The sequence below is a fragment of the Hyperolius riggenbachi genome, chromosome 1, assembly GCF_040937935.1.
Source record: "Hyperolius riggenbachi isolate aHypRig1 chromosome 1, aHypRig1.pri, whole genome shotgun sequence".
Lineage (NCBI taxonomy): Eukaryota > Metazoa > Chordata > Amphibia > Anura > Hyperoliidae > Hyperolius > Hyperolius riggenbachi.
Genome location: NC_090646.1, coordinates 517,139,352 through 517,166,209, shown reverse-complemented (window position 1 = coordinate 517,166,209; position 26,858 = coordinate 517,139,352). Strand labels below are relative to the sequence as shown.

Here is a 26,858-nt window from a genome sequence, read left to right as displayed (position 1 = left end):
TCGCCTGCTATTGGCTGATAAGACATGACAAGCACAGTTACTGCGCATGGCCTGTAAAATTCCATGTTCCAGGTACTGATCATCTTGTTCTGAGGAGGCCATTGTTTACCTTTTGAAAATATGCAAACACTCGAAATGTTTACAGAACAAGACTGCCTCTCTGTCTGTACATCGTATCCTTGTACTGTTCTTCAGTGCTTCTAGAAATCCTCTTTAAAGGTATACTCTGCAAATCAAGTATTTTAACTAACCTCAGTTAAAGTAACTAAGGCCTACGAATTCAATCATATAATACTTAAATTCTAACAAGTACCACCAGGGCCCCTCTGCTTCGGGGACCCATAGCTGCTGCTATAGCTATTGCAACGCCCATAGTTACAAGCTTACTTTTCTTTATCAACTGCAGACTGCAGTTGAAATAATATTAAAACGACATTCAGTAACAAAATGGAATTTGTTCTTGTGACATGTTACATAGATTTTTGTGCTAACATGGTGTAGTCCTTTAATAAGCACTGAAATGATTATCTGCATCTTGTGCAAATGGTGATCCATCCCAATGCTGCGTAATATGTTGGCGCTTTATAAATACTATAAATGAATAATGCATGGTGAGCACGTTCTTGATTATGTACAGCAACTTTATTTTTTTTTTTTTTAACATTCTCATGGCTAAACAGTGAAAAAAAATAATAGAAAGGCATTTTAATCAAAATAGTATTTATTTAAAAATGTTACACGAGTATGAAAAAATTACTTTTTAAAATTAAAGAAATAAAAGCTATGTTTTAATAAGTAACAGATGTAAAAACCTGAATGCCGTTGTTAAAAAAAGAAAACAATGGAAAAAATGAAACATGTAGACATGCGTATGTACAGTCCCAATCCTACATAGAACCAGCCTGTGGGTACTTTCTTTTCTCATTGCATTGGTTTAGTAGCCAGAGTTCTAAATGGCAGTTTCTCTGTCGCCTGCGGTGATATCAGAACAACGTGGTGGCTGGCGAAAAGTTAGCAAATGCACAATTTAAGCCTCTATAATTGGTGTGCACAAACCTTTTTTTCTTCTTCTTTGTAACCAGAGCAAATTGATTTTTTTCCTCTGCATCACAGATCACTGGTCATTTTCCACTTTAGTAAATTAGGACCAATGTGCCATTCTTGAGATAGGGCCACGTTACCCACTGAAAAAATATGTAGCCTGAAAAATATGTAACCCGAGGTGAGAGGGATATTGAGGCTGACATATTTATTTCCTTTTAAACAACGTCAATTGCCTGGCAGTCCTCATGATCCTATGTGTCTTGTACTTTTATCCATAGACCCTAAGGGCCCGTTTCCACTATTGCGAATCTGCATGCGTTGTCCGCATGCAGATTCGCACAACCAATACAAATGGATGGGCCTGTTTCCACTTGTCAGTTTTGCTGTGCGTTTTTCTGTGCGGGATTTTTCTGCACGGCAGAGCCCTCAGAATTCGCCTGCGTGTGGAATGCAGGCGAATCGCACACAATGTATTTAATAGGGAAATTGCATGCGTTTTCCCCATGCGGTTTTTGCTGCGAATTCGCATGCGAATTTGTATAGGTACCAATGTAAATTCACACAGGCAGTGAGATGGTTAAAATCGCATATACCCTCACCTATACGAATTTGCATGCGAATTCGCGGCAAAAAACGCACACGGAATCGCATCCGCATGCGATTTCATCAGCGGTGGAATCCAGGCGATTCCGCACCGCAATAGTGGAAACGAGCCGTGAACAAGCATGCAGCAGATCAGGTACTCTGACTCAGCTGACTCATGTTTTACTGGATTAGCCCTATGCTTATTCCGGGGTTTTGACTCAGACACTATGTATGCCAGAAGATCAACAGGACTGCCAGGTAACTGGCATTGTTTACAAGGAAGTAAATATGGCAGCCTCCATATCACTTTCACCTCGGGCTTCCTTTAAATAAATATGTAGGTTAATATCTGCACTATTTACATATCAAAGAGGAGTAGAGAACATGAGCAACTCCTGTTATGAGATTGTGATTGGCAAATTCTAAAATCAGCAGTAAAATCGGGTATTCGCTCCGCAGTTTGGCCAGTGATGCATCGTCAGCTAGCCCCATCCATTTCAGCAGTAAAAGTTTCATGGCGTTAGGAAATAAGGCAGACACCAGTTCCTCAGCAGGTGGCAAGTCCGAGATGCGGTCAATATGTTTCCTCTTAAATTCTTCTACCTGCTGACTGATGCGGTCATTCTCAGTGTGGAAGCGTTCTCCCAGCCAGCTGCTAACCTCAAGCAGCAGACGATTCTCATAGACAGAGGGTTCGGTGCCCTTCTCATTAGGCAGGCGACTCACAGTTTCTAAAAGCTGGACAATGCTTAAAATCATCTCTAAGTGCCCATGTCCACTGAACACATGATCAACAACCTCTATTAATGCCACAATGGTTTTCTTCAGCTGTTCACATGCATCAATCACTGTACTAGAACAGGTGACTAATAAAGATTTAATTCTTTGAATGAAGAAGTCATTGCCCAAGGTTTCCTGTGAGTGGCATGAAGATTGAGCTTCTTTAGTCATGCAGTAGTTGTGTTCTGCTGGAAGGTTCTGAGGAGCTCTACGAATGGGATGTAACCCTGTAGAAGAGCAGCCAGATGATGCTTCATGGCAGCCAGGCTCCTCTGTTTGCTTGAAGACTGGTACAGGATCTTCTGGATTTCCAAGACAGTGCTTGAGCATGTAACATTTACTCAGCAGATCATCCCCGAGATGGGACTTCCACAGCTCCTAAAACATTACATTGTGCAGGTTGGTGAGTATTATAGAAAGAGGCATTTCATGAGACAGACTGATAAGTGGGCACAGATTAATATGGTAAATTAATAAACATGATCAAATGATAGGCAGAAAGACACTGCATACATTTACATAATCCTGTAACAACTGCAATTATTTACACCTCATTGACCATCAATATTGTTATGATCACTTCTGCAGCATGTACTGCTGGCTGCAGTTGTTCTGTAGACAAGCAGTTTTTGATTTCTTTACATGCATTTGCTCGCAGTTTTGCTTGCACTCACACTAAGTGTTGATTTCATCTGCAGTCGCTCTGCAGTTCATGACAGTTTGGGATGCTCTTGTGAAGTCAAACATTGTCTGTTGCAGTGGAGCTGCAATCCCTTTCATGCAGGTTGCATAGCTTTGTCTGCCTTTCCCTGCTGCCAGCTTGTGACTGATTATCATTCACCTATGTGGGAATCTGCATGTCTGCCCCCATTGGATGACCTCAGTATAAAGAGCTGCTTCCTGCAGTGCTCCTCGGGCTATCATAGTTTCAGCATCAGCCTGTCTCGCTGTTTCTCTGGGCCCCTGACCGTGTTCCTGGTTCTAGTGTTAATTCATGTGGACTCCTGTGTAGGAGTCAGTGAGTCCTTCTAGTCCTGTTCTTGTTTATCAGTATTTGTTACTTTGCTAGTCTTGCATCATATATTGGTTCATCGCCAATATATACGCATACTAGTGTGTTTGATATTTTCCTTGTATTCGTGTTACGTTAATAAATCAGTGTTGCTGATATATACGTACTCGAACTGTTTATATCCTGTGTTCAGTCAGTCAGTTTCCAGCACGTTTCAGTAGGTTGCGCTTCGCGTGATCACCCATGCTTAGCTAGTTCAGTCCTGTTCCTGTTACCTTGCGTGGATTGCGCTCACTTCTGTGTAGAAGTAGCAAATCCTTCCTAGTCCTGTTCCCTGTATTGCTCCAGTTCCTAGCCAGTGTTCCTTGTTTATGTTATATATCGGTTCATCGCCGATATATACATATGTTAGTCAGCTGTTTGTAGTTTCATTGATAGCTGTAATTGTAATATGCTAGGAATATCATATATGCCTGCTCTGTGTGCCACATCTCCTACTCGAGTCAGTCCTCTCCTCCACTAGTGCGTTCGCACTATCACTGGGGATATCCTGGTTCCTTGTGCTTGCGTGTCTGTCTCCTTCACGTCAGGTTATGCATTACGTGCTGACTGTGGAGAATATACCACCGAGTGTAACAAATATGCATGAATTGTTCCATGTAACCAGCAGCTCTGCAGACAATGGGCCTGATCCTATTCACCTTTTCTGCTAAGTTTTCTCATGGGAGATTGTTTTTTGTCATCTTCTGTTTAACCACTTGCCGACCGCGCACTCATAACGCGCGTCGGCAAAGTGGCAGCTGCAGGACCAGCAACGCAGTTCTGCGTCGCCGGCTGCAGGCTAATTAATCAGGAAGCTCGCGCGAGCGGCTGCTTCCTGTCAATTCACGGCGGGGGGCTCCGTGAATAGCCTGCGGGCCGCCGATCGCGGCTCGCAGGCTAAATGTAAACACAAGCGGAAATAATCCGCTTTGTTTACATTCGTACAACGCTGCTAACAGTAGCAGCGTTGTACCAGATCAGCGATCCCCGGCCAATCAGCGGCCGGGGATCGCTGTCACATGACAGGCAGGAGCCTGTTAGAGGCTGCACAGGACAGATCCGTTCCTGTGCAGCCTCGGATCTCCGAGGGGAAGGGAGGTAGGAGAGGGAGGGGGGGAATGTCGCCGCCGAGGGGGGTTTTGAGGTGCCCCCCCCGCAAACCTCAGCCAGCAGGAGCGATCAGACCCCCCTACACATCATCCCCATAGGGGGGAAAAAAGGGGGGCGATCTGGTCGCTCTGCCTGCTACCTGATCTGTGCTGGGGGCTGCAGAGCCCACCCAGCACAGATCACAGAATACAGCGCTGGTCCTTAAGGGGGGGGGTAAAGCGTGGGTCCTCAAGTGGTTAAAATAACTGTTTAGCGATCTGCGATTGAAAAAAGTACCCCAAAAGCAGGTGAAAAAGTACTTATTCTGAGTATTTTCTTTCTTGTTGGAGGCCTAAAAGGCATTTTATTTATAAGATGTGAAAATATCACTCATGAGAAAAAGTTAATTGGATTGGGCCCAAGGTATGTTGGTACTTTATAAATCAATAACAATAAAATGTGTCAGTGCTATATAAATGCATAGTGATCAAGAACATGATGATTTTTTCTCATAGGGTGTTATAAGTAACTACATATTGGGGGAATAAAATAATGGCAGAGGAAGGTGAGAACAATACTGCTTTAGTAAATCAGTCGCAACGTGTATCTTTCTGTACAGAATTTTTTTTTTTAAAGGCTACTTTACATTGTTTCAAAGTGTCCTATCTTCAGTGTTGTCCCATTTACAAAAATGTGATAGGTGTACTCACTTTTGTGAAATACTGTATAATATAAATCCTTCAACTACCGGTATCAATATTGTGTTACATACAACTTATTTTAAAGGAATTAATTGAACCACTTGACGACCACAGTGCTAACCCCCCCTAACGACCAGGCTCTTTTTTGTTGCGCTGGGCTGTGCAGGCTTTTCAGCCTCCTGCACATCCCAGCTATTGAGCCCAGCGATCGGACAGTTTATTTATTTTTTCCTTCAGCCTCATCAAGGCTCTCTCTCCCAGTCCCTCCTCCCCTCTGTGCTCTGAATGGAACAGGATGGTGATCCGTCCTGTTCCACCTCTCATAGGCATCAGCCTATGAGAGGACGGCGCTCCCCGGCCAATCAGAGGCCGGGGATCGCCGATGTCGTACAGCGCTGCCGGGGATCGCAGCGTTGTACGGATGTAAACAAAGGGGATTTCTTTCCCCTTTCGTTTACAAACAGCCTGCTAGCCGCGATCGGCGGCTAGCAGGCTAATCACGGATCTCCATTCCGTGAAGTGGCAGGGAACGATCGCACATGCGCTCGGCCGTTCCCTGGGAAACTGCAGCCCCAGGACTTGACGCCAATCAGCGTTAGGCGGTCCTGGGGCTGCCGCTGCGGCCACGCCCATCGGCGTTAGGCGGTCCCCAGGTAGTTAAAGTGGTCCTACACTCTTGCACAGGAGACAAGGAAAAAAACTCAGAGAAAACCACCCTGTGTGTATTTACAGAGAACAGCCCGTCTAATTATCCCTTATCTGCAAGTAATCACAAATGTAATTTGAGCTGTTAGCTCTATCTGAACCGTGATGAGTTGTGCGCAGCGTTAGGCTGGGAACACACTTAGTAGAATCGCATGTGATTTTCACTATATGCTATGGGAAAAAAGCATGCGATTCTACTAAGTGTGTTCCCAGCCTTATGTGTTAATACGTAAACACAGGAAGTAAACTCTTTCTGTGCCCCCGTGAAATCAGAAAGCAGACACTGCAGAATTATTGTAGGAATTCTGTAAGCTGTGACAAAGAAATGTATTTCATTAATGGTTATTATGCCGCTTATCTTTTAGAGCAGAGGGGAAGTTCTGCATTTAGGTCTGCTTTTAACGCTAAAAACTTCCCTTAGGAAATAGTAAGCAGGTAAACAATATAATCTTATTCAACTAAATTGTCAAAGAGCTTTGGTTGATTTCAAAGCCAGTGCAGTAGGAAGAAGATGAAAACTTGTTGGTAAGTGAAGCTGAATGCTTGATCTGGGCATCTCCACTCGTTTGTACAGTTGTGCTGTTACACTTGCCCCATTGTTCTTTCTATATTAAGACAAGCGGCAATATGTATTAATCAACAATTATTCTAATTGATTGCCATTGTTATGACACCTCTCAACTAGAGAGACTGGTTGGCATAGCTTATTTCACTACCATCGCCATCTCTCTAACCACTTTAGTAATATCTAACATAAGCAACTGTCAGTTAAAGAAAAATATAATCAATACCTGAAGACTCTCAATGACTGCCAGCTGTTCTTCTCTGCTGTATAGATCAAAAGCCACTTTAAAAAGCCCCTGAATGCTATAAAACCACAGACTGTTCAGTCCACCAGGAAGTCGCAACTTCTCAAACTTGAAATCTGGAGGAATTAAAAAACAAAACAAAAACAGAACCCCAAACTTTAAATTGTAATATACAAGATTTGTAATATTGCTGTTACTAGATTAAAACACAGTAAACTTTCTATCATTTTTTTAAATGTTTTATTAACACACAAAAAAAAAAAGTTACAGAAATTTCTACCCATTGGGGCTTGTACAGACAATACTCCAAGAGATACAGATTTGCATGATCCCCATGGGAGACCAATCTCACTAACAGATCTAGGGCATTAGGTGATTTCTATAGATAATAGGAAAGGTACATTACATAAGCATCTCCTTAGGACGAAAAGCATGTACCGCATATACTCATGTATAAGCCGCCCCGTGTATAAGCCGAGGTGACCACTTTTCCCTCAGAAACCAGGAAAAAGTGATTGACTCGCGTATAAGCTCCCTCCCGAATATAGCCCCCTCAACAGTAGCTAGATGTGCCCCCAGTACAAGTCATCCCCTCTCCCCATAGCTAGATGTGCCCCAAGGATGATACAGCTGTGTCTGAAGACACCACTAGATGGCGTCATAGATATGAGACACAGCGATTGCCACACAATAAAAATCCTTGATCAATACACCGCTGACGCATTGCTTGCATGCTCTGATCCACAAGCTGGGAACCCAGGTAGTCTTGAGCAGCACACTCTGCACACCATGTTGCAGGGATGGGGGAGAGGGGGGGGGGGCACAGGCACAGCATCAAGTCAGCTGGCAAGAGTAGGATTACTAGTACATGATCCTTACACTCCTCTTCCAGTAACAAAAACCTGCTCCACCATCCGTTCACTCCACTGACTAGCATTTAAAGGACCACTATCGCGAAAAAATGTTAACATTTTAAATACATGTAAACACATACACATAAGAAATGTGTTTCTTCCAAAGTAAAATGAGCCATAAATTACTTCTCTCCCATCTTGCTGTCACTTACAGTAGGTAGTAGAAATCTGACATCACGGGGGATTCTTCGCAAAGCTTTTATTCTTTATATAAACTTTCCCTGAAAAGGATTTATACAATGATGCTGGCCAGCCTCCCTCCTTACTGCACACTTTTTGGGCAGTTGGGCAGGGCAACTGCCATTCACTAAGTGCTTTTGAAACTAAACAAAACCCTGAGAATCCCCCATGAGGAGTTGGGCTAGTCCAAAACCTGTTGGTTCTGTCAGATTTCTACTACCTACTTTAACTGACAGCAACATAGGAAAAAAATTTTACTCTGGAAGAAACATGCGCCTTATTTTTATGTATTTACATGTATTTTAACCACTTGAGGACCCACCCTTTACCCCCCCCTTAACGACCAGCGCTGTTGTAGCTGATCTGTGCTGGGTGGGCTCTGCAGCCCCCAGCACAGATCAGCGTGCAGGCAGAGCGACCAGATCGCCCTCCTTTTTTCCCCACTAGGGGGATGATGTGCTGGGGGGGTCTGATCGCTCCTGCCTGCGGGTGTTGCGGGGGGGGCACCTCAAAGCCCCCCTCCGCGGCGAAATCCTCCCCCTCCCTCTCCTACCTGGCCCCCCCTGGAGATCCGGGCTGCACAGGACGCTATCCGTCCTGTGCAGCCAGTGACGGGACGTCCCCTGTCACATGGCGGCGATCCCCGGCCGCTGATTGGCCGGGGATCGCCGATCTGCCTTACGGCGCTGCTGCGCAGCAGCGCCGTACAAATGTAAACAAAGCGGATTATTTCCGCTTGTGTTTACATTTAGCCTGCGAGCCGCCATCGGCGGCCCGCAGGCTATTCACGGAGCCCCCCGCCGTGAATTGACAGGAAGCAGCCACTCGCACGAGCGGCTGCTTCCTGATTAATCAGCCTGCAGCTGGCGACGCAATACTGCGTCGCTGGTCCTGCAGCTGCCACTTTGCCGACGCGCGTTATGAGTGCGCGGTCGGCAAGTGGTTAAATTCTATGATGTTCGTGATAGTGGTCCTTTAAGCCAAGGGGGTAACTTTTCAGCACATTTTTTGTGCTGAAAAATTAGGCTTATACGCGAGTATATAAGATATAACAAACAGGATTATAAATCTAAACCCGACCTTAGGAGTCTAGCAAAACAATAAGAGCGGATGATGATCACCAAGTCACCTCTAGTGGTAGAGCAAGAATAGGAAAGAGAAAGGAAGAAGGAAAGAAAGAATAGATTGGGTTGAGTACTTCACACCTGGGCAAGCAGGGATTCATAATTATCACAATATTTGAACATCTCCCAACAAGCCCAAGTATATATGAACTAGTCCGTTCTGTTCTCAGACAATAAAATAGTTTCTTCCATTTGTGCAATTTTATCCACCCTGTTTAATCATCGAACAATCGTAGGGGGAGTTGCTTGCTTCCATTAGGTGCTTTTTAGTTTGCCTAGTTTTTCTTGCAAATCTCTTGTGGCAAACCATGCTATATATTTAAATGGATCCATCATTGTCTGTATCTCTGTTGTTGTGAATGTGGTGGTAAATTTTTCCCATGTTGAGTACAGTTTCTTTGTGGATCTTTCTTTATGTGTTTGTGCCTCAAGCTTATCATAGATCAGTGGTTCTCAACCTTTCAAGCACATGTACCCCTTTGTGGGTCATCCCTAAGCAAATGTACCCCCTACTGAATAAATCGACTCGGCGAAAAAGTGATGTGGGTGGAGCCAAATACTAGTGAAATACTGGTAGTCCCCAGTTAATAAAATGAGATCGGGACTGTGTCCATTCTTAACCTGAATTCATTCTCTTTTGTCCCCCTCTGTTCTCCCTATGCCTCTTTTGTCCCCCTGTGTGTCACCTCAGTTTGTGCCCCATTTGTTCCCCTCTGTGTCACCTCTGTTCCCCCTGTGTGTATTTTTCCCCCTCTGTTCCTCTCGTCCCCCTGTCCTAGCTAGGTATAGGTCCCCCAGTATAGGTAGCAAGGCATAGCTGCCCCCAATATAGGTTAACAAGGTACAGGTGCCCCCAGTATAGGTAGCGAGCTATAGGTGTCCCAAAATAGGTAGCCAGGTACAGGTGCCATAGTGTAGGTAGCGAGCTATAGGCGCTCCAGTATAGATATCCGGGTACAGGTGGAGCCCCAGTGTAGGTAGCGAGCCATAGGTGCCCCAGAATAGATAGCCAGGTAAAGGTGGTGCCCCAGAATAGGTAGCAAGCTATAGGTGCCCCAGAATATATAGCCAGGTAAAGGTGGTGCCCCAGTGTAGGTAGCAAGCTATAGGTGCCCCAGTATAGATTTCCAGGTACAGGTGGTGCCCCAGTGTAGGTAGCGAGCTATATGTGCCCCAAAATAGATAGCCAGGTGGTGCCCTAGTATACTAGGCACAGTCCCGTGCGGACTCCTCTCGATGGGCACCACTCTTCGCGCTCTACTCTTCTCGCCGCGTCCTTCTGCTATGGTTACTTCCGGCAGCACCTCTGACGTCATGAGAGGCTGCTGGATAACCATGGCAACAGGACATGAGGCGACGAGTGGAGAGCCCGGCAAGAGGATTCCACGCAGGAACGGGGCTAAGTAAGTTACTGCCCCCCTTGCCACGGACACTGCCTGCCCTGCCTGCCACTTCTCTCCTGTAGGCGAGATCCGCCATTTTGTCTTTGGCCCCTGGGGGAACCACCCTGACAGGTGCCAATGTACCCCAGGGGCCCGAGGACCCCAGGTTGAGAAACATTGTCATAGATGAACAAATGCATCAGTTCCTTCTTGAGATCCCAAACTGTAGGCACACTTGATTATATATCTCGCCCACAGGAGAGAAGTGGCAGGCAGGGCAGGCAGTGTCCGTGGCAATGGGGGCAGTAAAGTACTTAGCCCCGTTCCTGCGTGGAATCCTCTTTCCCGGGCTCTCCACTCGTCGCCTCACGTCCTGTCGGGGCATCACGGTGGCGTAGTGGTTAGCTCTCTCGCCTTGCAGCGCTGGGTCTCTGGTTCGAATCCCAGCCATGGCACTATCTGCAAAGAGTTTGTATGTTCTCTCCGTGTCTGCGTGGGTTTCCTCCGGGCACTCCCGTTTTCTCCCGCATTCCAAACACATACGGATAAGTTAATTGGCTCCCCCTAAAACTGGCCCTAGACTACAGTACTTACACTACATAATATAGACATATGGCGATGGTAGGGATTAGATTGTGAGCTCCTTTGAGGGACAGTTAGTGACAAGATATATAAAGATATATATATATATATATATATATATATATATATATATATATATATATATACATACATACACTGTACAGCGCTGCGTAATATGTCGGCGCTATATAAATACTTATTAATAATAATAATAATATATCACCTTATATAAGCATGGTATGCATGGTATGTGCCAACCGGGACATTCTTCTTTCCTTGTGGTGAGTCACATGCATGTTGGTATCTACCTTCTCCGCATAATTAAATAGACATAGCTGAGGGAAAAATACAAACTTTTTCTTGCACTTTCTATCACTTTTACTAATACAGAGTCACCTCTCCAGCTGGAGCAGCAGAATGGGTAGCTTCTCTGTCAGGGAGAGGTCATCTTGCTTTATGAAAATATGGAAATGAGTTGTATGCAGTGTGAATGAGCTCTTAGGTGTTAGAAGTAATGAAAACGTTATGGTGCTGTACCAATAGCAGTTGAAATGTCAAAATTGTGTTCCAGGCAGGGGACACACTTGTTGAAATCACAGGGGTTTTGTCACAATGCAAAATCGCATGCAAAAAAGTAAGCAATGCTTTCATATGAGGCTGCTGTGTTTTCAGAAGCCATCTGCGATTCTGCATAGAGTTTAAAAGAAACATACTGCCTCCACCAGGCATGTGATTCCTCTTTGCAATTCACTGTCTACTATAAAAACAAACTAACAAAAAAAACTCCACCTGCACTCAACTGCAGAGGAATGCACATACCATGCAGAAAACCGCTTGCGGTTCCTACAGACATACGCGTGATCCCTCCCTAAGGGCCTGTTTCCACTACACACAGATTGGATGCAGAATGCACGCAGAAAAACTGACTCCAATGAATGCCTATGGACCTGTTTCCACTAAACGCAACTTTTCTGATGCAGATTTTCCCATAGGCATTCATTGTAGTCAGTTTTTCTGCATCCATTCTGCATCCAATCTGCGTGTAGTGGAAACAGGTCCTAAGGGGGTAAAGAACACCCAGAGTGTGGAAGTGGTTAATGTACTTCCTATAATATTGCTTGTGTTAGAAAGCATATGTGTTAATCCTGTTTGGGTACATCCTACCTAATAAAACGCAATTGTCTCTGCGTCCCATGTGCCTGTGTGTGTGTGTTTTTGTAGTGCGCATGTGCAGGGAGGGACGCAGAGACACTGAACAGGAGGACGGGGCCAGAAGGGGCGATCGGGCGCATGAGCGTTGATGTGCGCGGTGCAAAACCTAGCCCATTTTTATACGGGCTAAGGTCACTAGTACTGTATATAACACACATATTATGCTTGGATTTTCATGACTGGTGCCTAAATATATATATATATATATATATATATATATATATATATATATATATATATATATATATATATATATATATATATATATATATACTGGTAAATTCAAAGTACCTGGGCTAAAATCAAGCCTTGTAGCTAATCCCTTCTTTGCAAACTTGGCGTGAATTTTGGGATGATTTTCTGTCCGTACTTGTGTTTGTGAAACAACATCAGCTCCAAGGAAAACAGGAATCAGGTCAGCCTGCAAAACACAGGAGTAATTCAGACAAGCATAGCAAAGCGTAGTTGGCAAAAATCAATGTTTTTCTTGACACTGACAATTCGTACAAGAGCGAATATGGCTAATGTCAAGTATATTGCCTACTTTATGTTTTTAAAGTTGAAGGCTAGTTCACAGTACTCAGTTGTGTTGTAGAATAATTCTGCTTGTCAACTCACTGCCGAGAGAATTCTATGGGGCTGTTCACAGTACTGCGGAGTAACGGACTGCGTTATTCTAACTCGCTGCATGCAGGCTTTGCATTAAAGGACACCTGAAGTAAAAGAAATATAGAGGCTGACATATCTATTTCATTTTAAAGTGTACCCGAGGCAGTTTTTAATATTAAAAAAAGGGACATAGAAGCATGTTCCCATCTAAAAGACATGCCTCTCTGTGCCCTCCAAGCTGCTGACAGCCCCCCCCCCCCACCCCACATCTAGCAACAAGCAGCTTGTTGCAGAGTAATGGGAAGTAATGGGGAAGGGACGTCCAATTGCAGTAGAGGTATTTCCTACATAACCCTTCCTCGTCTCTAAGGGTAGGACCATACTAAGCAGAAACACTAGCGCTGTGGAAAACGCAGTGTTAACGCACATAATGCAAGTCAATGGGCCGTATGAAAACTACACATGTCTGCGTTCTGCAATGTGTGTTTTTAAAACGCAGGCTTGCTGCACATTTTTCCAAAACGCATATGTCACAGGAGCCCTAGTGGTCAGACCGCAAACTGCCTTCCAATCGGTTTCAGCACACAGACCATGCAAGCTTTGGTCGCGATCTTTGCGCAGAAACCGACAGAAATTTGGGCAGCAGCCCGACCAGAAGGGAGCCTGTGAGGTACGGTAATTACAACTGTACACACTATTTCAGGGTATCTGCCACCACCACTGGTATGGGCCAGTGGACCCGACTGACTGACTGGTCCTGCGAATAAAAATGGTTAAACACACTCTATTCTGTCTAGATATCAACAATAGTAACGTCTCTTCAGAAGTCTGAGTTCAGTTCCTGTGTATGCTGAATAATAGGGTAGCGGAACAGTGAATAAAGTCTTTTATTCACGGGCAATATAAATAATATATACAGACAATTATTAAAATCAACAATTATTAAAACAGTAATAGCCAGTATGAAAAATAAGAGAAAGGGAGGAAAAATACTTAGTTCCTTGAAAGATGTCCTTTTTGTGGGAAGAATCATAAAGTCCTTTGTTTCAGCTTAATTTAAAATCCAAGCAAAATGGAAAATGTCAGTTTCAGTTCAGACAAGATGGCCGCCAACCACATGGTCCCCTGGCTGGCAGCAGATCGTTCTCATACAGATGGAATGTGGAGGACTGAGGGGAGGGCCCCTCGCAGATACTTTTGATGAAGCTGGTTTGGGGGTGTGGCAACGCCAGCCCCCTCTGAATTACGCACCAATGACAGTTCATTTCTTCTGAGAGATTTTAGGTTTTAAACTTACAAACTGCCGTAACTCACAAACGATACACGTTATATTTAGGGGGATAACAGATTCATACTGGTCGGAAAATACAGACTAATATGACATCAGACATGGCTAGTGCAGCAGACCCAGTTCTTGAGAAGGGTCATACCTCAATAACCGGACGGGCTATCACAATGAATTTCATATCAGCACGATGGCCAGATTTTACCGAATAAGACTATATGAATTTCATAGCTGTGCGACGTATGGTTGCCATAGAATCGACAAGAAACCATACCTCATATGCATTCAGATGGCCCGTGATCGGTGCCGGATAGACTGGAGTGAAAGCAGGTTTTGAATAGCCCCCTGCTGGGATTAGCTTCCTTGCTCTCCCTGTTATGAAAGGCTCACCAAATGGAGGTAATTGAGAATAAACATCCTCCTGGACACAGGCCCGGGCTAATTAACACATCAAAAGACATCCTGCACCTAAGTTAGGCAGAGGAGAAAAAAAACTTGTAGTTTAACCACTTGCCGACCGCGCACTCATAACGCGCGCCGGCAAAGTGGCAGCTGCAGGACCAGCGACGCACATCTGCGTCGCCGGCTGCAGGCTAATTAATCAGGAAACAGCCACTCACGCGAGCGGCTGCTTCCTGTCAATTCACGGCAGGGGGCTCTGTGAATAGCCTGCGGGCTGCCGATCACAGTTCGCAGGCTAAATGTAAACACAAGCGGAAATAATCCGCTTTGTTTACATTTTTACAACGCTGCTAGCAGTAGCAGCGTTGTACTAGATCAGCGATCCCTGGCCAATCAGCGGCCGGGGATCGCTGTCACATGACAGGCAGGAGCCTGTTAGAGGCTGCACAGGACAGATCCGTTCCTGTGCAGCCTCCGATCTCCGGGACAGGGAGGGAGAAGAGGGAGAGGGGGAATCCTGCGGTGGAGGGGGCTTTGAGGTGCCGCCACCCACACGCATGCAGGAGCGATCAGACCCCCCCAGCACATCATCCCCCTAGTGGGGAAAAAAGGGGGGCGATCTGGTTGCTCTGCCTGGTATTTGATCTGCGCTGGGGGCTGTAGAGCCCACCCAGCACAGATCTTAGTAATCAGCGCTGGTCCTTAACCTTTCTGGCGGTAACCCCGGACGTAGTTCGGGGTAAGCTGCGCAGGAGGTTTTCTCAGGCCCTACTGGGCCGATTTAGTTAATTTTTTTTTGCTGGACGCAGCTAGCACTTTGCTAGCTGCGTCAGCACACCGATCGCCGCTATCCGTCGCGCCGCGCGCCCCCCCCCCCCCAGACCCCGTGCGCTGCCTGGCCAATCAGTGCCAGGCAGCGCCGAGGGGTGGATCGGGACTCCAAATGACGTCACTGACGTCATCCCGCCCCGTCACCATGGCGACGGGGGAAGCCCTCCAGGAAATCCCGTTCTTTGAACGGGATTTCCTGATCGAAGCGGGCGGGGGGATGCCGCTGAGCAGCGGCTATCATGTAGCGAGCCCTGGGCTCGCTTCATGATTTAAAAAAAAAACAAAAAACTGCTGCGTTGCCTCCTGGCGGAAATAATTAAACCGCCAGGAGGGTTAAGGGGGGGTAAAAGCTGAGTCCTGAAGTGGGTAAAAAAAAACAGGACTGTCAGTTCTGCTTGCTGCAATGACTGGCAAATCCGACCAAGACATCGGAAAGTCGACGGTGAATCTGCCAGATTCGCCGACGTTCCTTCCGGCTATTCCGTGACAGCTGGGAGAAGGAGAAACTCCAGGTTGCTACAGGTAGCCCCTACACAACCAATCCAGATTCTATTGATCTATGGCGTAGTGGTTAGCACTCTCACCTTGTAGCGCTGGGTCCCCGGTTCGAATCCCAGCCAGGGCACTATCTGCAAAGAGTTTGTATGTTCTCTCCGTGTCTGCGTGGGTTTCCTCCGGGCACTCCGGTTTCCTCCCACATTCCAAAAACATACAGATAAGTTAATTGGCTCCCCCTAAAAAAAATTGGCCCTAGACTACAGTACTTACACTACATAATATATATAGATATATGACTATGGTAGGGACTAGATTGTGAGCTCCTTTGAGGGACAGTTAGTGACAATATATATATATATACATATACACTGTACAGCGCTGCATAATATGTTGGCACTATATAAATACTAAAATAATATTAATCTGAAGCGCAATCGATGCAGAGAATCGAGTGCGATCGCTTTTTCTTCACGGGTAGTTCCAGGACGCGTCTGCGGCCCCGCAACCGTCCGTGACAGCATAGAATGAATGTCAATGGTGACGCAGATGTATTGTGTTTTGAATGTGTTTATTTTTTCATAAAAACCAAGGTAAATTATGTATTTCCGCTTTCTCCAGCCCCTTGCAGCTGACATGTCCCACGTCGCAGCTCCGCTTTCCACCACCGGCCCAGGGTCACCGCACGATGTCCCTCCAGGCGTCCTATACGAGCGCTGCTGTCAATCAAGGCCACATTGTCCACGGCTTACTGCGCAGGCTCAGAACTACTACGCCTGCACAGTACGCTGTGTACAACGTAGGCTTGATTGACAGCGGCGCTCGCGCAGTAAGGACCACCTCGATGTCGTCCTCTGCACCATGCGGGGACCCCAGGCCAGCGGCTGCGAACGGAGCAGGACAGTCGGCTGTCAGCGCGGGACAGTTGGCGACAAGGGGCGGGAGAAAGCCCCAGGTAAGTAAAAGCAACGGAGCTGCCAGCGGGACCCGCAGAAGAGCCAGGACGCCGGGGGACCTCGCGGTCTAAGGTGGGCTGGAGGAAGCCCCAGGTAAGTTAAATTTTTGATTCAAAGTACTGCTCAGGGTCCCTTTAAAGGGGCGATTTCCAGAGCTTTTTTAGGCCCTGCTTTCCCCTATGAAATCCCTCCAAAAATGTTGCATCCATGGCAATTACGATTTCACCAAATTGAATCAATCCTGTGGGATCTCCTCCATTGCTTTTTATTAGACTAGAGCTTTAGGAGTTGCCAGTGATTCCAAAGCGTGTCTTAAAGCACTCTAGTGGGTCCCAGGTCTTAGGACCTTTTGAAATCACGATTTCCAAAAGCGCAAAGTTCCATGATTTCCACCGCAATCATGATTGGCCGGTAATTGTAGGCTACGGATTACTTCAGGAAAATTGCAAAAAATCTGCTAGACCAGACAAGAAAGTGGATCCACCTTGCATTGACTAAAGGTGCCCATACACGGTACAATCAAATCGTTTGATTTTACCGTTTATTCGACCAAAAGATCAAATAGAGAAGAAATTGAAAATAATCCCTTTCTCAAATGGATTATTCTGGTTTTTTTCCCTTTAAAATCTTATACAAAATAAAAATTGTATATGGCTACCTTAACATTAACCTAGCGCTTTTGGAATTGCAGGTGGGTTCCAGGCAGGTTTCACCAAACCAATGCAATGAAATCTGGAGCACAAAGGAAGCAGATGCACAGAGCCATGAATGATTACTTGCTCCAAGCAATCTCTGCATTTTTGCACAAATGGTCCTTGCACAGATTTTGATAAATTTTCCCCAGTAGTGTGTCAGGTAGGTGAATCAACAACTCTCTCACTTCATTTCCCACATTACAAATAGAAATGGTCACTTAGATGCTAATGCCTGGTACACACCATGCAATTTCCTGTCAGATTGAATCAATCATTTGCAACAGGTCTGAACTGATTTCCTATAGTTTTTCTAATCAATTTTTCTAACCACATCTGTACAAAATCAACTGGAAAGCAGATCGGACCTGTTGGAAATTATTGAATCTGTAGATAAATTGCACCATCTGTACTATGCATAAGAATGCATGCAACTTGGAACTGGGCCAATTAAATGGACTTCTGACTACTAGCCCAATACTAAGCTGCATGCCATCTGCAAGCACCAGAGCCGAGACAAGGTCCTCCAGCACCCAAGGCTGAGACACCAAAGTGCGCCCCTCCATCCCTCCCACCCCAGCTGTCACACAGTGATTGCTATTAGACTAAGAGGCCCCTCAGGACCCCCAACACCTTCATCTTTAGTTATCTTGCTTGCAGTCACTGCCATGTATCCCCTTTTTATTTCCCTCTGCTTCAAGCACAATAGGGGAATGATAGCTGAGTGAGTTATGCGCCCCCTCCTACACTGCGCTCTCAGGCTGGAGCCTCTCTCGCCTGTGCCTCAGCCCGCCCCTGGCAAGCACCCCAGAATTCCTTTCCTCTATGATAACGAGCCTATCCTTTCCTTGCAAATCATTTGTACAAACCTGTGCTGTTTGGCAATGATGTAGCTTAAAAGAGAAGGGGGGACATATGAATAAGTATCTCAGTCTCCTCTTGCCAGTGTCCCATTCTGAAAACTGCAGAGTCCTCACCTCTGCTGCCATCAGCAGGCCAAGCGCAGAGATCTAGTGTAAAAAATAAATGAAAACCGATAGCAATGCTCAAACTGTTGTGCACTTTTTTTTTTTATTAGGGCATATAAACACACGTGCTGTTCAAACAATGACCATACACATGACGCAGTCACTCAGCAGCTATCACAGCTGTCAGCTTACCTAGATGTAAGTCGCACTTCCTTTACTCACTTATTTAGAAACACGTGTCCAATACAGACATCCGCTCACATTCATTAAGCGGCCATTATTGTTGCTGGCAACCAGAAAACTCCGACGCTATAGTATCTCTGCTGGTTCCTGTAAACATGTCTTTCCACCACTAGGTGGTGCTGCCATCATATAATATCGTATACAGCGTGCAGTCGGCAAAGCTAAATTGAGAGTCTTCGTGTTTGAATGAGTATACTAAATAAAATGTAACCAAGACAAATGTAACCAAGTGCACAGCTCCCAACTGTCTTTTTTCAGATGGACTGTCCCTCTTTGGGAACTCAGTCCCCATCCCTCGTTTTCCTTATTTGTTCCTCTTTTAGGACTCCTACAGATGTACATATATATCGTTTTCTCCTGAAAAATGTGTTTGATTGGCTGTTTGTATCATTTTTTGAAGACCAAGCACAGTTTAGGGACCCTGAGCAGATGGCGTGGATATGCATTTAAGCATACCCACAAATACTCTGTAAGGCCCGGTTCACATAAGGCCCGGTTCACATTAGCGGTGGCCGTCCGGAATCGCCGTGCCGGAGCCGGACCGCTTGCAGAACGGACGGAACGGACGCACGGCAATAGCAATGAAAGCCTATGCGTCCGTTCTGCCGGACCGGAGCCGGGCCGGATCCGGACCGGATCCGGACTCCGGCGTCCGTTCCAACATGCGCTATTTTTTGGTCCGGCTCCTCCGGCAGCCGTATCCGGAGCGGAGCCGGACTGCACCATCCGGCCAATACAAAGCAATGAGAGCCGGAGAGCGCACAACACACTGGCTACAAAAACCGGACGTTCTACCCCACTTCCTATGCATTTTGGATGGGGACCACATGGGCCCAGCGTTCAAAGAGTGGGGCAGCAGCGATTTCATGCTGGAGCTCGTTTTGGCAGCAACATGTCTGATGTCTGATAACGAGGAGGCGAACAACAGGAAGGAGAGAATTCCCAGGTTTACGAGTAAAAAATGCCTGGATCCATGGTCCCAACTGCAGTCTCTGTATCCACGGATGGTCTCCACACGTCCACCTGTCTCCAACAATGACCCCAGACCCTTCTGCTGACCTCCCAGACCCCAGGTATTTACAGGATGTTATCTCCTTAAGAAACCGGATCCGGACCGCAACCGTGTTCACACCGCACGGAAACCGGATGCAAACGGACCGGATCCGGACCGGATCCGGATAGGAACCGTACGGATCAGGTCCGGTCCGGCTCCGGTGCGTTCCGGACATCCGGTGCGGTTTTGACAAAACCGCAAGTGTGAACGGGGCCTTAGCGGTTGTTTGCCAAACGGACCGGATGACCTGACCGGATCCGGACCGGATCCGGATCGGAACCGTACGGTTCTGATCCGGATCCGATCCGGATCCGGTCAGGTTGCATCAGGTGGTAATCAGGATGCGATCCGGATCCGTTTGGCAAAGTTAACGGAAAAAAAAAAAAAATGGGGTCTGGGAGGTCAGCAGAAGGGGGACCTGTGGAATCAGGCCCTCTGCTGTTTAGCACTCACCTCCACCTCCGACATGCTGCCAACATCCTGCCAACACCTCCAGCTCGTGCTGCTCCACTCCAAAATGCTTGCCCATGTGTCCCCAGCCAATATCGCCGCAAAAATCCGCATAGGAAGTGGGGTAGAACATCCGGATTTCTCAGCCAGTGTGTTGTGCGGCCTCCGGTTCCCATTTGTTTGTATTGGCCGGATGGTGCAGTCCGGCTCCTCCCCGGATACGGCTGCCGGAGGGGCCGGATGAAAAAATAGCGCATGTTGGAACGGAGGCCGGAGTCCGGATCCGGCCCGGATCCGGTCCGGCTCCGGTTCTGCAGAACGGACCCATGTGAACGGACGCATAGGCTTTAATTGCTATGCCGTGCGTCCGTTCTGCAGGCGGTGCGGCTCCGGCACGGCGATTCCGGAGGGCCACCGCAAGTGTGAACCGGGCCTAAGGCCTAGTGCACACCAGAGCGGTTCTGCTGCGGTTTGCGATCCGCTTGCGGGTGCGGATCCGCTAGGGTAATGTATTTCAATGGGCTGGTGCACACCGGAGCGGGAGGCTTTTTGCAGAAACGCATACTCCCGGGCTGCTGGAGATTTTGGATTGCGGATGCGTTTCTGCCTCAATGTTAAGTATAGGAAAAACACAAACCGCTCTGAAAAACAGCACTTCAGAGCGGTTTGCCAGGCAGTTTTTGTTACAGTAGCTGTTCAGTAACAGCTTTACTGTAACAATACATGAAATCTACTACACCAAAAACGCTTCACAAAACAGCAAAATGCTAGCTGAAACGCTACAGAAAAAGAAAAAAAAGCGTTTCAAAATCTGCTAGCATTTTGCGGATCCGCTAGCGGTTTTTGGTGTGCACTAGGCCTAAGGGCTGGTGCACACCGAGCTGGTTTTCTGGCGTCTTTACTGCCGCTTGCGGCTGTGGATACGCTAGGGTAATGTATTTCAATGGGGTGGTTCACACCAGAGTGGGAGGCATTTTGCTGAAACGCATACTCCCGGGCTGAGGCATTTTTTGGATTGCAGAGGCGTTTCTGCCTCCAATGTTAAGTATAGGAAAACCGCAAACCGCTCTGAAAAAAGCCAGTTCAGAGCGGTTTTGCAGGCGTTTTTGTTACAGAAGCTGTTCAGTAACAGCTTTACTGTAACAATATATGAAATGTACTACACCAAAAACGCTACCCAAAACGCTAGCTGAAACGCTTAATAAAAATAAGAAAAAGCGTTTTAAAAACAGCTAGCGTTTTGCGGATCTGCTAGCGGTTTTTGGTGTGCCCCAGGCCTAATGTCCTCTCACATAACGGCCCATTTAGTAAAGCTTTCTCTCCCCAGTCCAGCCAGCGTAAATTGCATTGGGGCCAGCAACTCTCGGTCTCAGCATAGTTGCGCTGTGACCCCAGAAGCGGATGTCGGGTCATGCGGTCTGCACATGCTCCGGCTTCCGTCTTCCTCCTCTCAGCCTATCTGTGCAAGAGCGGCACGTCGTCGTGCTCAGTGCACGAGAGGAGCTTCCGGGGTCATAGCGCAACTTTGCTATGAGTTGCCGGCCCCAATGCAATTTATACCGGCTGGACCGGTGGGAGAAAGCTTTACAAAAACGGGACGGTAAGTGAGAAAGTATTACAAAGTGTACCAGACACATCAAGTTGTAAAACTTTGATACTTATCCGGAGCTTCCTATAGCCCCATAAGCTTGTCCCACGCCATCCTCCCCCAGTCTGCCGTTCAGCCGTGATCTTCCCCGGTAACTTGCTCAGTCGCGCCAGTCCAGGTCTACTGCGCATGCGCGACAGGTCCACGCATGCTCAGAAGACCCACACTGGACCAGACTGAGCCTGTTACCGGGCTGATCACGGCTGAACGGGGCTGGAAGAAGCCCTGGGTAATTATCAAAGCTTTGCAATTTGATGTCTCTGGTTTACTTTAAATACATACCTACGCAGTCTGCTCAGGGTCCCTTTAAACACATTTTATTTAATAGAACATTATTAGTGGGTATTTAAAAAATGCTGACCTCTTCTTCTGCAACAATTATCAGAGCAAATATGATCATATCAAAAACTGTTCCTTTAGAGGAGCACATAATCCAAAAAGCCAGGAGATCCAACATGAGACTAAACAGTCCCACTTCCCTCATTGCCAATTGACAAAGCACTCACATGCCGCACTGCAAGCACAGCATTACACTTGAGAAAAGGACACCTGTAGTCAAGTATGTCTATTTAAATAAAAGTACAGGCAAGCTTTGGGGCGGCTTGTGAAGGCTTACCACCCATATTCCCACGAAGGACACAGGAGGCCGAACTTGTTATTATGAGGTGGGGACATAGGGTTCACCCTATATTCCCTTGGAATTCCTACTGAGGAGGAAGGGGGATGTCACAAGAGCCACCCATCTTACAATGGTGGTGGGGGGTGATACAGGGGACCACACATGCTATAATGGAGAGGGGCACAGGGCCAACACTTTTGTGTTAGGGAGACGATGATTGCAATCATTATATGGGGTTAACAAAAAAGATATTTAATATTTGTGAGAAATGGTTGCTGCATTGTACTGTATTTTTTGAGGGTGGGGTAATGGTTGTAATAATCGCCTAAAGTGTACCCGAGATGGGATTAAAAACAAATGTGTATATATATATATATATATATATATATATATATATACATACACTAGTGACTTAGGGCTAGGTCTGTCACTAATACCACATACACACACACAAACACAGGGCTTCCTCCAGCCCCCTCCAGGCTTATTGCTCGCTCGCTGTCCTCTTCCTTCCTTGTTTGTCCGCAACTGGCCCCAGAAATACCACCAGTCGGTGGCAGACGAAGTCCGGTCGCGCATGCGCAGTTGGCCCCGGACCAGAGAACTTTCTGAGGCCAATTGCAGAAGAAGGAAGAGGCAGAGAAGGACCGTGAGGGAGTGATAAGCCTAGAGGAGGCTGGAGGAAGCCCCAGGTATGTATATTTTTTCTTTAAATCCCAATCTCCGGTTTCCTTTAAGCATATGCACAATTAAGTCCCCCCATTAGCCAGCACCAACAGGGATTGGCTGATACAGGGATAAGTGTAGTTTCTGGTTGCTTGAGAGCCAGTGTTAAAAATAGGGCTAACTAAAATAAACCGTGCTTTATCCCACACTGTGTACTTACCAAAAACTCTTAAGCTACAGTGGTTTGCAAAAGTATTCACAAGTGAAGTTTTCCACATTGTTATATTACTGCCACAAACATGAATCAATTTTATTGGAATTCCATGTGAAAGACCAATACAAAGTGGTGTACACGTGAGAAGTGGAACGAAAATCATACGATTCCAAATATTTTTTACAAATAAATAACTGCAAAGTGGGGTGTGCGTAATTATTCAGCCCCCTTTGGTCTGAGTGCAGTCAGTTGCCCATAGACATTGCCTGATGAGTGCTAATGACTAAATAGAATGCACCGGTGTGTAATCGAATGTCAGTACAAATACAGCTGCTCTGTGTTGGGAGCAACAACACCATGAAGTCCAAAGAACACACCAGACAGGTAAGGAATAAAGTTATTGAGAAATGTAAAGCAAGCTTAGGCTATAAAAAGATTTCCAAAGCTTTGAACATCCCACGGAGCCCTGTTCAAGCGATCATTCAGAAATGGGAGGAGTATGGCACAACTGTAAACCTACCAAGACAAGGCCGTCCACCTAAACTCACAAGCGAACAAGGAGAGCGCTGATCTGAAATGCAGTCGAGAGGCCCATGGTGACTCTGGATGAGCTGCAGAGATCTACAGCTCAGGTGGGGGAATCTGTCCATAGGACAACTATTAGTCGTGCACTGCACAAAGTTGGCCTTTATGGAAGAGTGGCAAGAAGAAAGCCATTGTTAACAGAAAAGCATAAGAAGAAGTATCGTTTGCAGTTTGCCAGAAGCCATGTGGGGGTCACAGCAAATAAGTAGAAAAAGGTGCTCTGGTCATATGAGACCAAAATGGAACTTTTTGGCCAAAATGCAAAATACTACGTGTGGCGGAAAATTAACACTGCACATCACTCTGAACACACCATCCCCACTGTCAAATATGGTGGTGGCAGCATCATGCTCTGGGGGTGCTTCTCTTCAGCAGGGACAGGGAAGCTGGTCAGAGTTAAGGGAAGATGGATGGAGCGAGCCAAATACATTCCAATCTTGGAAGAAAACCTCTTGGAGTCTGCAAAAAACTTGAGACTGGGGTGGAGGTTCATCTTCCAGCAGGATAACGATCCTAAACATAAAGCCAGGGTGCAGAAGAAAGGAGGTCCCGCTATACCAATGGCTGGAAGAAATAAAGGTCTCCATTTATTTGTCACATTAGTGACACAAAAAATGCACAAAAAAATTAAAAAGCTGCTGCTGATATGGGGGGGCTTCCCATGGACTCTGTCGGATTTTTATCTTATTCTAATAATAATAATAATCTTAATTTGTCATTTACCATTTGCCATGATCCAACTGAGATAAATTATTTGGATCTGACTCCAAGTGGCTCTCAGACATCAAATAGGATAGTTACCAGAACCTTCCGTAAGGCCAGTGCAGGGAATTCACTCCTGTTAGCCTCCAGCTGCCATCCAAGACACACACTGAGGGCAATTCCTTATGGAGAATTGTTAAGAGCAGCCAGAAACTGTTCTGACCCCAATGACATGGAACGAGAGCTGGACTTGGTGGAAAAGAGACTCCAGGACCGGGGCTATGACAACTCTATTCTCAAAAGAGCCAAAGAGCAAGTGATGTCCAAAAACTGACAAGAGTTGTTATACAAGGATGCTGGCTGCAGACCGGGACACAGTAGTAGGGGGTTGACTTTCACGACTCCCTATAGCTTGGAATACAACAAAATAGTCAGCATTGTTAAAAAATACTTGCCTGTTCTGCACTCAGAGTGGGGCGTCAATTCACTAAGGGTTACCGACTGTTTTACCGAATGTTCGATAAATGTTCGGTAATTTTAAGTCCTGTTTGCAATTCATTAATATTTACCGCATGTATTACCACATTCGATAAATAGTCGATAACTATTCGGTAAATATTCGATACATTTTCGGTAACTCTTCGGTAATTTGCAAAAAAACAGTATTCACTAAAAAAAAAAGGGGGTGTGACCACACGTCAAATAAGAACAGTTTATCTCCACTGTAGAGCTGACGGTATCTACTGTAGAGCTGTCGGTATCCATGTTGTTGTACCTGAGGTAAAACATGATCTGACCATCCCTTCATATCATCCTTGTCTCCACGTCTCTGCTCTTCATCTCTGCCACTGCGTGTCTCAGAAGTTCCTTCTCCCCACATCTTTCTCCACCATCCGTCCTCCCTGTAATGACGACAAACTACAGCCACGCCCTCCGTTACCCAGAAGTCAATGCAAGCCTTCACTTCTGCCGATAATTTAAGGAATGCTTCCCACACATTTAACACAGTTATCACCATCTTTTCGGCAGTTTACCGACCCCATATCGAAGACATATAAAAAAATAACGAATTTACACCGCACTCGATACTTTTTTAATGAATACAGCACAAAAACGTTAATTAACGACTGCGGTAAAATACCGAAGCTTTTTGTTTTAACAAAATGTCTTTAGTGAATTGACACCAGATCCTAAACTCTGCAAAATTCTGGAAGAAGGCTGCAGATTTTCTGTACGCCAAGCCCCCGCCCTTTTTCTACTACCGCACTTCATTCTGTGGATTGAAGCCTGAGAAGCTCTCTGTGCTTCAAACATACACACAGTTCAGTACAGCTCACTAGAAGAGATATATATATTATATAAAAAGCAGCTGGAATCAAATGCATTGGCAGCTTTCAGGGCAAGATAAACTACACTTTGGAAACTTGTAATTTGTAGACAGACAATATTACTTGTGCACAAAAGCAAATATGATCACTGTACGAGTAATAAAAAGTAACGTCAGAGTTTCAGATGTGTAAGGAAGTGTAAAAGTAGATTTATGTATCTTGCATGGCCAGGATTTTTTTTTTTTTTGCCGGTTGCTTGAGGATTCTGGTTACCAGAGTTCTGGCTAACAGGGGCTTTACTGTATATGGTAGAGGCCTGCATGGATCTACTGTTTTAGACCCACAACTTACTTTGAGGAAACTGCTACCCGCACCCGACCCATGAGCCACTGGAACAGCAACCAGTCACTCTACCAGCTTCTATGGTCATGCCTCAACTCCTTGGCTTCAGGCTCCTGTATAAACCTTAATTGTGATTCTCCCTAACAGCTCAATCCCACAATTCAAGGGCACAGAGGCATGTAATTGTGCACAGAACATGCCTCTGTATCCTATTAAGTTTTAATACATCGGCCTCAGGTTCTCTTTAGGCCTTGTTCACATGTTAGATGGTTCTTAGCAAAGGTTGAGAATCTAGTGTATGTGCAGTGGCCCCCAATCCCACTTAGGAAAGGAAGGAAACAATTATCTTTTTACACAGGGCCAAGTGGGTTTGGAGAGGTTTTTACCCCTTTTTTGAATAAAATCATCACTTTAAAACTGCATTTCTTGTTTACCTGGCCCCATCCTGTAGAGCCATATCAATCCCTGTCATGTACTGAGGAGGACCAAAAGTCCGAAACAGGCTGTCTAAATGTGGGGTTGATGTGGCTGTGTAAAATGTAATGCTATAGGCTTGCTATACACCAGCGGTTCTGGATGCTATCCTGGCTACAGGGGCATAAAGTAGG

At 46.0% G+C, this 26,858-nt stretch overlaps 1 protein-coding gene across 3 annotated transcripts; it reads right to left on the bottom strand.

The window, feature by feature from the left end:
- Positions 1 to 679: 679 nt before the first annotated feature.
- On the bottom strand, positions 680 to 18,682 carry LOC137524654 (uncharacterized). Of its 3 annotated transcripts, none has more exons than XM_068244774.1 (5): positions 18,592 to 18,682; positions 18,301 to 18,441; positions 12,453 to 12,582; positions 6,750 to 6,883; positions 680 to 2,787 (listed from the first exon to the last, which is right to left on the bottom strand). In XM_068244774.1, the coding sequence occupies exons 2-5, from the start codon at positions 18,418 to 18,420 to the stop codon at positions 1,984 to 1,986; spliced, it is 1,188 nt and encodes a 395-aa protein (XP_068100875.1). In that variant the 5' UTR covers positions 18,421 to 18,441; positions 18,592 to 18,682; the 3' UTR covers positions 680 to 1,983. The 3 variants fall into 3 exon arrangements, with proteins under 3 accessions (XP_068100875.1, XP_068100891.1, XP_068100883.1); XM_068244790.1 differs by having other exon boundaries at positions 18,409 to 18,441; XM_068244782.1 differs by lacking the exon at positions 18,592 to 18,682 and adding an exon at positions 12,780 to 12,874 and having other exon boundaries at positions 18,301 to 18,383.
- Positions 18,683 to 26,858: the final 8,176 nt, after the last annotated feature.

What these genes read in the sequence shown, in the direction of transcription:
- LOC137524654 (XM_068244774.1), bottom strand. Translation starts at nt 18,420, where the DNA reads ATGGCAGCAGAGGTGAGGACTCTGCAGTTTTCAGAATGGGACACTGGC. An exon ending in AAGGCTTGATTTTAGCCCAG is followed by an intron (nt 6,884 to 12,452) that starts GTACTTTGAATT and finishes TAATTCCTCCAG; the next exon opens with ATTTCAAGTTTGAGAAGTTG. An exon ending in CAGTCATTGAGAGTCTTCAG is followed by an intron (nt 2,788 to 6,749) that starts GTATTGATTATA and finishes GTAATGTTTTAG; the next exon opens with GAGCTGTGGAAGTCCCATCT.